This window comes from Anomaloglossus baeobatrachus, chromosome 1 (genome assembly GCF_048569485.1).
Source record: "Anomaloglossus baeobatrachus isolate aAnoBae1 chromosome 1, aAnoBae1.hap1, whole genome shotgun sequence".
NCBI classification, from domain to species: Eukaryota; Metazoa; Chordata; class Amphibia; order Anura; family Aromobatidae; genus Anomaloglossus; species Anomaloglossus baeobatrachus.
In genome coordinates, this window is record NC_134353.1 from 84,322,010 (window position 1) to 84,335,879 (window position 13,870).

General features: G+C 46.8%; 1 protein-coding gene across 1 annotated transcript in view; it reads right to left on the reverse strand.

The window, feature by feature from the left end:
- RAB28 (RAB28, member RAS oncogene family) overlaps positions 1-13,870 on the reverse strand; it is a 175,809-nt gene that overhangs the window by 149,903 nt on the left and 12,036 nt on the right. Inside the window, exon 2 of the mRNA XM_075333507.1 lies at positions 1,203-1,299. Coding sequence (XP_075189622.1) covers positions 1,203-1,299 — 97 coding nt within the window. The remainder of the gene's footprint in view (positions 1-1,202; positions 1,300-13,870) is intronic.

Here is a 13,870-nt window from a genome sequence, read left to right on the forward strand (position 1 = left end):
CGACAGCGGCTAGCAACGCTCCGATAACACCGAACAAAACAGCAGCCAGCGACGCTCCGATAACACCGAACACAACAGCAGTAAGTGACGCTCCGATAACACCGAACACAACACCATTAAGTGACGCTCCGATAACACCGAACACGACAGCAGTAAGTGACGCTCCGATAACACCGAACACGACAGCAGCAAGTGACGCTGCGATAACACCGAACACGACAGCGGCTAGCAACGCTCCGATAACACCGAACACGACAGCGGCTAGCAACGCTCCGATAACACCGAACACAACTGCAGCCAGCGACGCTCCGATAACACCGAACACAACTGCAGCCAGCGACGCTCCGATAACACAGAACACGACAGCGGCTAGCAACGCTCCGATAACACCGAACACGACAGCGGCTAGCAACGCTCCGATAACACAACTGCAGTAAGTGACACTCCGATAACACCGAACCAGCAGCCAGCGACGCTCCGATAACACCGAACAAAACAGCAGTAAGTGACGCTCCGATAACACCGAACACGAGAGCGGCTAGCAACGCTCCGATAACACCGAACCAGCAGCCAGCGACGCTCTGATAACACCGAACACAACTGCAGCCAGCGACGCTCCGATAACACCGAACACGACAGCGGCTAGCAACGCTCCGATAACACCGAACAAAACAGCAGCCAGCGACGCTCCGATAACACCGAACACGACAGCGGCTAGCAACGCTCAGATAACACCGAACAAAACAGCAGCCAGCGACGCTCCGATAACACCGAACACGACAGCGGCTAGCAACGCTCCGATAACAGCGAACACAACTGCAGCCAGCGACGCTCCGATAACACCGAACACGACAGCGGCTAGCAACGCTCAGATAACACCGAACACGACAGCAGTAAGTGACGCTCCGATAACACCGAACACGACAGCAGTAAGTGACGCTCCGATAACACCGAATACAACAGCGGCCAGCGACGCTCCACTAATACCGAACGCAACAGCAGTAAATGATGCTCAGATAACACCGAACACGACAGCAGTCAAGCATGCTCCGATAACACCGAACACGACAGTGGCCAGTGACGCACCGATATCTCCCTGCTACATGATGGATGTAGTGGGGGGGAGCTGAAGAAATCTGGATTCTAAAACTACAAGACATCAGGGTAAGAGGGTCCTGACCCAAATAACAGAACCTCCTTACCTGGCAGCGTTATCCTTTTCATAAAGAAATCCAGCCCCACTGTTTGCTTGTACTGTTTTCCGAATGATTCCTGGGCAAACCGCATGGCCAGCGACGTCTGAAAGGAAATGGGTGAAATGCCCGAGATTAAAAAGGATCGGAGCAACAAATGTACAAGTAACTAAACCTAATCCCCCAGAGGAGGAATAACAGTAGAAATAACAGCACTCACAATAATGGCATTAATGATGGTAGAAATATTGGTAGTAAAAATAGTAGTAATAATAGTATAATAATCACGGACCCAAATCTCGGACCCGAACACAGGCTATTACCTGTACGTCCGTTTTTTGTTTGGGTTGGTCATCTGAATAAAGCTTGTTGAAAGGCTGCAGTGGAGCCAATCAGCAAGCTTTTCTGGTGCTGGAACTTCCGGCCCCATCACATTGGCATGGCTGTGATTGGCAGGTGCAACACATGAAGAAAATAATAATAATTAAAACAGAAATGACGTGGGCTCCCACCTATTTTGCAGGTAAAACAGACAACTACGGGCTGCAACCCCCAGCTATCTGCTTTACCTTGGCTGCTTATAAAAAATAGAGAGGATTCAAAGTTGTTTTTTTTAAAATACATTAGATGCACCAATGCTGACCCTTTACCCAGCTCATCGCTATTGCCCTGGTGCAATTGGGGTATATATATGGGGTTGATGATAACTGTGATTGATTTGTCAAAACTCCGTGCTGCCATCAAGCTCTAGGATAGTAATGGGAAGGTGTCTCGGGGACACCCCCATTAATAAACTTGTAATAAATACAAAACACAGAAAAATCATTTATTTGAAATAAAAAACACAGACACTCTTTCCCCTGCTCATTAACCCCAAAAACACCCCCGATGGTCTGACGTAACCTACAACGATGTCTCGAGACAATACTCAGGCTCTTCTATATCCAGAGGTTGCGGTGAGCAGTGACATTAGGAAAACGTCACCAGTAACTGCAGCCTCCGGAACACACTGAGGGTAGTGGGAGAGCCCCCAGCTGTCAGATGCGGTGACATCAGGGAGGTCACCAAAATTCAAAGCTGGTGGTTGCCACACAAAGCTGTGTGAGCCACCAACTGTGACCGCAGGTATACTCGCTGCCGGATTGCTGAACTATCGGACTGATCGGCATGACCGCAGAGCAGCTGGGCAGCGAGTTCACCTGAGGTCATAGCTGGTGGTTCCTAAGGCACCCTCTGTCTGACCCGCCAACTGTGACAGCAGATGAACTTGCTACCGGATTGCGTGACACGGCGGGCAGAGCAGTTCGGCAGCGAGTTCACCTGAGGTCAGAGCTGGTGGTTCCCACGGTAAATTCCTACGAGGTCTGTGTGTATCCAGGCTACTGCTGTGTTGACTTGCTGTCATGGATCAGCATAGCTCTAATACTATACTACAATACTAAACTTTCCATCTTAACTGCCGCCCATTTTCTCTGCCCTCCACGAGACTATAGTTGCTGTGTAATCTCTCCATACTGTGGAGATTTAAATAAAACCCACTCCATGCTGCATTGTCTATTGGTTGATTCAAACATCCATTATTCACATTTTTCAGTTCTATCCATGTTTTTCACGGATAGGCTACGCACTCATAGTCTATGGGGCTGTTCACAGCAGACAATGAGGTGTGCAAGAAAAAAAAAAAATGAAAAAGCAAAAGATGTCTGTTTTTGATTAAAGCCACAATTTAGGGAAAAGGGAAAAAAAAAAAAAAAAAAAAACACACACAAGCTGCACGAGTCTATGGGTCAGAAAAAACTCGGACAGTTCAGGATCTGTTTTTTTCGCTCTGTCTATTTTACTGTTCACTCCTGCTGTCAAGTGCAATCCGTTTCCAGCAGAAGAGACTCCGAAATTAATTGGCATCTTAGAAGAGCAGGGGCAGAGAGACAAACTGCACACAGGTAAGAGTGGTGGGCTTCAGATCAAGAGAAGAGGCCAATACCAGGAGCAGTGGATGCTGGGAGGTGGGGGAACGGAAGATCCATCACACATAGTGCTGGCAAAATGCTGATGAAAAGGAATCACCCACTCGAAATTTACGAAGTATGAAAATCGTGATAATTCCTTAACATATTTATCTAGTATGTGCCCATAAAGCCATTTTTTGTTAGAAAAGAGGGCAGCAATACCATACATTTATATTTATGTGAAAAGTCAGGTATGCTCTAAGTAAAAAACAATGGCTGTCAGAGGATGTATTAACCTAGTCTTAGGGGCACTTTGCACGCTGCAACATCACAAGCAGATGCTGCGATGTCGAGCGCGATAGTCCCCGCCCCCGTCGCAGCAGCGATATCTTGTGATTGCTGCCGTAGCGAACATTATCGCTACGGCAGCTTCACATGGACTCACCTGCCCTGCGACATCGCTCTGGCCAGCAACCCGCCTCCTTCCTAAAGGGGCGGGTCGTGCGGCGTCACAGCGACGTCACGCGGCAGGCGGCCAATAGAAGCGGAGGGGCGGAGATGAACGGGACGTAAACATCCCGCCCACCTCCTTCCTTCCTCATTGCAGGCGGGACGCAGGTAGGAGATGTTCCTTGTTCCTGCGGCTTCACACACAGCGATGTGTGCTGCCTGCTGGAACGAGGAACAACATCGTACCGTCGTTGCTGCAAAATTATGGAAATGTCGGACCCTACACCGATCATACGATAACGACGCTTTTGTGCTCGTTAATCGTATGTAAAAGGATTCATATACTGCGATGTCGACAGTGACGCCGGATGTTCGTCACTTTCGATTTGACCCCACCGACATCGCACCTGCGGTGTCGCAACGTGCTAAGTACCCCTTAATCTTACAAGCGGTCAATGATCTGATATTTAATGGTGGCTTCCATGCTGTTTGGCAATGGTACACCCAGTGCATAGTCTCCTACATCCACCCAATGTCTCGATAAACTAACAACGTGATGATCTACAGTATGATGATGGGAGACAAAAAGGTGTGGAAGGATAAAGTTTTTAAAGGGAATCTGTCAGGTGAGTTTGTAGCTCAGTGCTAATGTTTTAATAGGGATTAAGGAGACCTTTCAGAATCAGTAACTTTTATAGCTCTACCTTATCCTGTTATCTTGTTGTAAGTTCCATAGAATTCAGTGTGATGTAGTAACTAGTCAAGCATATGTAAATACAAAGTGCATATGCCCTGCTTCACCCACTCACCTCTCAGTGCTGGTAAGGCCCGTTTCATACGTAAGTGAAAAACACAGACGTTCTTCACTGACATGTAAAACACGCACATGTCCCTCCGTGTTCCGTGATTCACGGCACACATGGGTTGTCCATGTGCAATCCGTGATTGCATATGGACATTACTCACCTGCCTTCGTTCCTGCTGTCCATGGTGCTGAACTCCTCGGCTTGCAGCGTCCGCCCACCGCTCTCAGCAGCTACTTCCTGGTCGGCTATTCCTGCTCTCATGAATATTCATGAGCCGGGCAGGAGCTGCCAAGAGCTGAGGCTGCAGAGCGAATCGCAGGCAAGGTAAGTTGAAAATATTTAATATTTAATATGTCCATGATTTTCTGGTGCGTGTTTCACTGATCACACACAGATCACACCATAGTGTGGTCCGTGGGTCATCAGTGGTGCCAGAAAAAAACTGACTTGCAGAAACACGGCCACGGGTGTACGCTGCACGGAAACACATTCAGTGAAAAATCACTGATGTGTGCACAGACCCATTGATTATAATGGGTCTGCGTATGTCAGTGATTCTGGTACGCATAAAAATAAAAAGCACATATGTACCAGAATCACTGACGAGTGAAGGGGGCCTTACAGTAATAAAAAATATCTGAACTGAATTTGCACTGCTGCCCCCACTTATACTCCCTCCCACCTCTCCAGTAGTGATAGTGAATGCACTGAGATGTGGGAGGGAGGGGGGGGGGAGCAGTGATTATGCAAATTGTGTTTACATACACTTAACTAGGGTGAGGGAGAAACTGAATTCTATGGAGCTTACAGCAGGATAACTGGATAAGGTAGAGCAATAAAACAAACTCATCCTGAAAGGTCTCCTTAAGCTAACATTAGCATTGCACTACAATATCACCTGAGAGATTCCCTTTAATGTTTTATTATATAAGGGCTAACTCCTGTATAGCACCATCTGGACAAAGAAGGCCTCGGGCTGCGATACTGCCCGTGACAACCATGGCTACAATCAAAAAAGACTGCTGGAACACCACTGTAAATGTGAACAGCGTGCTAGCCAAAATAAACACAATCAATATGAAGTGAAAGCTGCACACCAAACTCAGAGAAATATGGACAAGCATAACTGCTTTATAATACATAAGGAATGAAAAATACAACTAGCCATATGAAAAATTGAAAAACTGAAATGTGACATTGCATAACTGCTGAGGATTATTTTAAAAAAAAAAAAAAGATATTTAGCTAATGTATTGATCAATTCATTAATGCCCAATAACCACTTCACGGTAATCTCTTATTTATGGCGTCCCTAACCAAATGTTACCTCTATATACGGTTAAAACCTGCTTGTGTATGGGACGCAAGGGACCTGGCTATATAGGAAATTGAATATAGATTGTGTATTTTTTGGCTAGCACCCGGTTCACATTTACAATGGTGTTCCAGCAGTCTTTTTGATGGTTATGCAGTTTTTTCTGTCTGAGAACCCAGTCCCGCCCTTTAGCCATGATTATTCAACTTCCTATATAGCCAGGTCCCTTGCTTCCCATACACAGCAGGTTTCAACCGTATATAGAGGAAACATTTGGTTAGGGACCCCATAAATAAGTAGCACTTATCTTAATTTTTGCCTCAGTTAATGTGGCTAGATACATACAAAAACAGCCACCATGCTGCCAGATTTTCATGACACTAGCATCATGAAAATCTGGCAGCATGGTGGCTGCTCTTTGATGTATCTAGCCCCACTAACTGACTCCTCCTCCTGATGGACCAAGGTTGGGGAAACGCGTCGAGGCATGAGAGGCATGAGGCAGAATTAAGATAGTGGTATCTATATTGTCCCTGCTATAGGTTCTCATTGAGAACACTGGTTACCTCCTGAAATTCTAGAAGGTATTTGTGAATTCAGGTATCGCACGTTATCACTTTATGTTTATGCGCATTGCACTTTATCTTTGGTTGTAGGGGTTTACAGGGATAGCCGTCGGTGAGTGGGGGCGCCATATCGTAATATTAGGGTGCCAACCTCCGTGGCTAGGTAGGGCACAGGAGGGAGGGGACATGGTAGGGATTGATTTTCCCTCTCTCTGCTGTGCACCGGTTTGTTTTATTGAAAAATACTGTGGTTATGCAATTTTAATAGTATTAATAAATATTATATTTTAGTTAGGGATTTATGCTTTTTGTGCTATACACCTATTAACTAGTGGTACAACCCATAAATAAGAGATTACCGTGAAGTGGTTATGGGGCAGTAATGAATTGATCAATACATTAGCTAATTTTTTCAAATAATCATCAGCAGTTATGCAATGTCACATTTCAATTTTGTCATATGGTTAATTGTATTTTTCATTCCTTGTGTATTATAAAGCAGTTATGCTTGTCCATATTTCTCTGAATTTGGTGTGCGGCTTTTACTTCATATAAATAACCATGGCTACGACATGCAATCTACTTATAAAGAAGTGTCCATTTAAAAGACCTCAAGGAGGAGTTACAGATCTTCCAGGTAAGTAATGAGGATGAAGCTAAACCCATTGTTTAATCTGATTACCCCGGGCTTACAGGTAGACCTTGAAACCACTGCATCTACTACTACAGGAATAGTATATGTCGTGTTCTGAACACATCTGCAGTTATTGGGGTTTAGCATCTGCCTTTTTAAAGATGCATTTAATTCTACTAGTATAAAGCTTTCTATTATTATACAGATAAGTGCTTTGTGAAGTCATGGTGATTCCAATATCTTGCATCAAAAAAATGTCAATACATAACAATCAAAAAAAAAAAAAAAAATAAAAATAAAAATCAGTAGAGGTCTAAAGGAGGCTTTACACGCAGCGATATCGCTGGTGAAAGCACCCGCCCCCTTAGATTGTGCGTCACTGGCAAAATCGCTGCCCGTGACACACAATATCGTTTGGAGCCATCACACGGGACTTACCTGCCTAGCGATGTCGCTGTTGCCGGCGAACCATCTCCTTTCTAAGGGGGCGATTAGTGCGGCGTCACTAAGCGGCTGCCCAATAGAAGCGGAGGGGAGGAGATGATAGGCCAGAATATCCCGCTCACCTACTTCCTTCCGCATTGTGGGCGGCCGCAGGTACGGTGTTGTGCCTCGTTCCTGCGGTGTCACACGTAGCGATGTGTGCTGCTGCAGGAACGACGAACAACTTGCGTCCTGCAATAGCAACGATTTTTTGAAAATGAACGACGTGTCAACGATCAACGATAAGGTGAGTATTTTTGATAGTTAACGGCCGTTCGTTGGTGTCACACGCAACAACGTCGCTAACGATGCCGGATGTGCGTCACGGAATCCGTGACCCCGGCGATATATCGTTAGATACGTCGTTGCGTGTAACGGGGCCTTAAGGCTATGTTCATGTAGGGCGTATTTGCTGTGCTAATTTTGGCGCTCTGATAAATATCGTACATGCTTCTGCGGTTTTCTATGGACCTCTCGGTCTGCAGAAAATCACTGACGTGAAGGATCCCATGCTCTATCACAGGTATAAGTGCTACTCAAGAAAATCACAAAGCGCTCGAATGCAACAAACTGACATCCGAATGAAGCCTACATTTATGGCTGGAAACACACTTATGCGTGTAAAATCGGTCCGACTAGGCTGGAAAAAACTCTGCTGATTTTAGTTCAGGTTAGGTCAGAGTGCAACGCAAGTGCGATGCTTGTTTTGAATAATTTAATGATTTGACTCGCGTGTGTGATACGATTGAGATGCATGTTTCCTACAACATCTTAACAATATTAATTTGATTACACATGTGTCAGATAATTAACCATTGGAAATGTGATGTCACATTCATCTGTTGAATAATGAATGAGCGAAGTTACTGCCACACTCGCAAATTGGAATGCTGCTGCGCGTGTGTGATCCTTCTTTAAACATGCTTCCATAGGAAATCATTGAGAAAAATGGTGTGAGAAACTCGCAATAAAGCAGCATGCTGCCATTTTTTTCTCAGTCCGATTTGGACTGAAAAAAAAAAAAAAAAAAAGAAGAAGGTTTGATTATACTGATCAGACCGTACGCTCAGTTCTTGCAGCTGGGAAGATGAAAAAAGTTCCTCCATCTTCTCGGTTATGTCAGTCTGTGAAAATTGATGTCATCTATCTGCAATATAATTTTTTTTTATGGACCCATAGATTTGAATGATGGCAAATCATACTTGCTGCGATTTTTTTTTTTCCACACGCTGAGTCGGTCAGCGAAAACAAATCATTCATCTGCTCTGCCCCACTGAATAACATTGGACTGAGTGCGATCCGTTTTTCTTAATAGATATCACTGGAACTGACAATACGATCATCTCTACAAGCCCTAATGGTATGTGCACAAACGCCAAATCCTGCTCAAAATGCAAAACCGCTCAAAAACTTGGGAGGTTTTGCGGTTTCTGTTCTGAAAGCTCAGCAAAGAGGCTTTAAGAAAAGTACTGTGACCTCTTCCTAAAAAGGTAGGAAGCAGGAGTCTAAAAAATCCACAGAAGCTAGTGTGAGTAGTGCAAGATTATTATCAAATATTTTTTTTTAAGACAGACAGGGCAAGACAAGGACAAGGCAAGGACAGGGCAAGGCAAGGACAGGGCAAGGCAAGGACAGGGCAAGGCAAGGACAGGACAAGACAGGAATCGGGACGAGACGGGAATCGGGACAAGACGGGAATCGGGACAAGACGGGAATCGGGACAAGACGGGAATCGGGACAAGACGGGAATCGGGACAAGACGGGAATCGGGACAAGACGGGAATCGGGACAAGATGGGAAATCGGGACAAGACGGGAAATCGGGACAAGACGGGAAATCGGGACAAGACGGGAAATCGGGACAAGACGGGAAATCGGGACAAGACGGGAATCGGGACGGGACGGGACAGGGCAAGACAAGACAAGACGGGACGGGACGGGACAAGACGGGACGGGACGGGACGGGACAGGGCAAGACAAGACAAGACGGGACGGGACGGGACAAGACGGGACGGGACAAGACGGGACGGGACAAGACGGGACGGGACAAGACGGGACGGGACAAGACGGGACAAGACGGGCTCAACCATCAGCAGAATAAACAGTTGCTCTCCATACATTGAGTTTTGGCCTTATATAGGACTACAGCCTTCTCCTATTCACCAGTAACCACAAAACATATGGCGCTTTGCACTTACGGTACCTGCACTGGGACCAATTTGATTAACAGAAGCTACTGGAAAGGGGTTTCCTAGTACCTTCATGACCAATTCCAGACACCCCCATTGGTCAGCTGAGGTGGTCTAAAGTTATAATATTGATGACCTATCCTTGGGATAATTCATCAATATCGGATTGGTGGGGGGTGGACACCAGACACCCCCAGAAAAATCACCTTTTTTCCAGTACTAGCGCCGGCTGGATGCAAACTATAAAGAGTCAGGACACCGCAGACATTGTAGCAGCAGTTCTCAGCTACTGGAGCTCAGCTACTATTAAAGTGAACGGGAGCAGAGCTGCAGTACCTGCTAATGGCCACTACACTTTGCGCAAAGCACTAGTTTTTAACTCTGGTCGCTGTTTACATCCAGCCATTGCCAAAGTTGCTATGAGCCAAATTGTTGGGATAAAGAATGTCGTACCCCCACTGATCTGATATTAATGTCGTGTCCTTAATATGATAATTATGGACAACCCCTCTAATAAGTCCGACTATGTTAGTAAATCATACTGAAATACATCTCCGAGCATACACACACACCAAAGTACTTTCTCATGGATTCTTCCTGCACGCTAAATCCGTGACTGACGTGTTTCTCAGTTTACATTACATTTTACAGACTACACTTTTGGGTAATTTCACTAATATCAGACTTTTTTTTTTTTTAAGCAATAATGTCGGTATTTTCTAAAATACAACGTATTCCCCCAGCATAGGATTAAGGGGACAGAGTTATGAGTCTCTAAGCAGAAGTCGACCTTATCCGCGGTTTTAATTAAACCACAAATCAGATCACAAATGGTTGAGTTTGCTCAAATAATATCAAATTTGCAGGATTAAAATGCTGGAAACTGCAGTTATCATCCATTAGAGGATCATAAAACCACGAGAGGCTTTGACCATGATTAGCAGAGAGAGAAGGGTAAAAGCTCTCCCCTCTCCGTCAGTGAAACAGACCATGACTACGTTGGACGACGTGAGGAGACTGAATAGATTTTATGGAAGTAAAATCGGCGCCTGGGACTCCCCGGTGACCCGGAATGATCAGTAGTAAGAAGTGTTGATAGGAGCCCTGAAAGCCTAAAATTGGGAGATTCTTGAGATGATCCATAGACTGAAGGCCGCGTTACAAGCTACAACATCGCTAAAGGGGGTCACGGAATTTGTGCCGCACATCCAGCCGCTTTAGCGATGTCGTTGTGTGTGACACCTATGAGCGATTTTGAATCGTCGCAAAAACGTGCAAAAACGCTAATCGGTGGCATGCCCCCCTATTCCCAATTATCGTTGCTGCTCGGTTTACGATGTTGTTCGTCGTTCTTGCGGCAGCACACATCGCTATGTGCGACACCGCAGGAACGAGGAACGTCACCTTACCCGCGGCCATGTGGAAGGAAGGTGGGCGGGATGTTACGTCCTGCTCCTCTCCGCCACTCCGCTTCTATTGGGCGGCCGCTTAATGACGTCGCTATGACGCCGAACGAACAGCCCTCTTAGAAAGAAGGCGGTTCGCCGGTCACCGTGACGTCACAGAGCAGGTATTTGCGTGTGACGCTGCCGTAGCGACATCCCAATTAATGTGCAGCTGGATGATAGAGGTTCACAAGTTGCAAAATTCTGGTAGGAAGACCGTGCCACAAAGATGTGTACAGTCATAAAGCCACAAACTCCCGGAGAAAATACTATCTCATCAGTGATTCTCAAAGGCAGCGGCTGCTGTCAAGACTCGGCCAGCTAAAAAACTGCAGTAGCTTTTTCTTTTGACAGACGAAGCTTTCATGATGATCCATTATGTAAAATGACACCACGACCAAATGTACAAAACAGGGCTTTTCTATAAAAAAAAAAATTAAAAAAAATAAAAAACAAGGACCTTACTCACCCTCCCCAGGTCCCATACTGCCCCTGTGTCTATTTTTGTCTGCAGTGCTGATGTCATGTCAAAAGTGTAACACACTGGGGTCGAGGGGGTTAAACCCGACTCATCGCCGGACCGGGGTTGCAGATCCACTGCATAGTCACGGGCTGGACTGGCCCCGAGGCGTACAGGAGGGAGGGAAGGCGTTGGACGGAAGGAAGGATGGAGGATGGGGGTAGTGACGGTGAGGAAAATCTTTTTAGATCGTGACGCCACCTGTGGTCCGCGGCCAGAGATGGGCCGCCGCTGCGAGTGCTGCTCTCCGGGGCTGATAGTGAAGGTCGCAGCTTGGATGGTGTCGCTCCCCACAGGCGGAGCGGGGTTACCCCAGGGAGGATGACGGAGGACTGACGGGGTGGTGGTAGTCCCCGTTGGCGCCGCAGCGCTGGGTGACGGCAAAGGCAAAGGAAAGGCAGAGACAGGGGCTGCAGTTCCAGGTCTTTTACTCTCTAGTAGTTCAGGCACTGCCCAAGAGTACCAGTCTCCGCCACGATGGGCTCAAGCCGATCCCGAATCCATGGAAGGTCAGGTCCGGTGTGTGTGTCAGCCTGTGAGCCCTTCCTGCTTTGATGCGCTAAGTATCAGATCCCCGTGGTGTGAAGGGGTGTTGCCCACTGCGGCAATTTAAATTGCTCTGTCAAATTCTCACAGCACGATTTAAGGGGTTGACAGGCATGGGTGGATCTCAGATCCACTTGCGCTTTATAGCCGCACCCGTCTGCTGTTCAAATCAGCAGACATGTGCAGGGATCGCAGCCTGCTCACTGCAGCAGCCGGCGATCACCACTTCATGATTTCGGACGTACCGGTATATCCTAGGTCTTGAAGAGGTATACACATATAAGAATACCTAGTAGAGTTCTGGAGATGGAAGATGGATATCTAGTACTGTACTTTTTCCTGGCAAGCAGCACAGTGTAGCAGCAAGATGGTACATGGTCCCATCAAGCCTTAGGGGTACTTTGCACACTACGACATCGTAAGCCGATAATGCGATGTCGAGCGTGATAGTCCCCGCCCCTGTCGCAGCAGGGATATCTTGTGATTGCTGCCGTAGCGAACATTATCGCTACTGCAGCTTCACATGCACTTACCTGCCCTGCGACGTCGCTCTGGCCGGCGAACCGCCTCCTTCCTAAGGGGGCGGGTCGTGAGGCGTTATTGGTCGCCTGCCGGGTGACGTCGCACTAGGAGCGGAGGAGCGGAGATGAGCGGGACGTAAACATCCCGCCCACCTCCTTCCTTCCGCATTGCCAGTGGACGCAGGTAAGGTGATGTTCTTCACTCCTGCAGCTTCACACACAGTGATGTGTGCTGCCTGCTGGAACGAGGAACAACATTGTACCGTCGCTGCTGCGAAATTATGGAAATGTCGGACCCTACAAGGATCATACGATAACGACGCTTTTGCGCTCGTTAATCGTATGTAAAAGGATTCACATACTGCGATGTCGACAGTGACGCCGGATGTGCGTCACTTTCGATTTGACCCCACCGGCATCGCACCTGCGGTATCGTAGTGTGCAAAGTACCCCTTAGAGGGCTCTCTGTGGACGAGGCTGCCGTCCAGAAGTTGGGTGCACACGTACATCACCAATGTGTGTCCCTCATTCGGACACAAGTGGGCACAGGATTGAGATGCCATGATGTGACTAAAATATAATGTTAGATTTTTCATGTTTTTATGATGAGGATTTTCTATTAAAGGGGTTATCCTGGACTTAATGATCGCTCATCTTTAGGATAGATCATCAATATGAGATCAGTGGAGATCTGACAGCCAACACTCCCATCCATCAGTTTAAAGGTCTGGCAGCGGCCAGTACTAAACAGTGTATGGAGCCCCAACACCACAGCGCTGTACACACGTAGTGGTCGCAGAGTTCTGCAGCTCAGATCATATTCGGATCAATGGCAGCTGACCTGAAGTCTGCGAAAACTGCCATAATCAGTGTATGAGGCTGCAATGTTTACTGCAACCCTCCATGGGACCTGGAAACAGCTGACTAGTGGTCCTCTGCCACCGGCATCTGATATTGATCATGTGTCCTAAAGATGGGACATCAGTACCGAAGTTCTGGATAACCCCTTTAATGTGGAGTCCAGAATAGAAGGCAGATTGGTTCTGATGCTGACGAGAGAAACCTGAAGTTCCAAGATCACAAAGCAAAATTTGTCAGGGCTGATGAAGACGAGGGTATACATCGGACGCGTGCTACCAGATTCTCGGGTAGACAGCACACGCACAGCATACAGACCAATGTTTTTCAATAGGGTTGTTCACAAGAACAATTTTTCACTTGGTCCAACTGTACATAAGAAAAATTCACAGAATG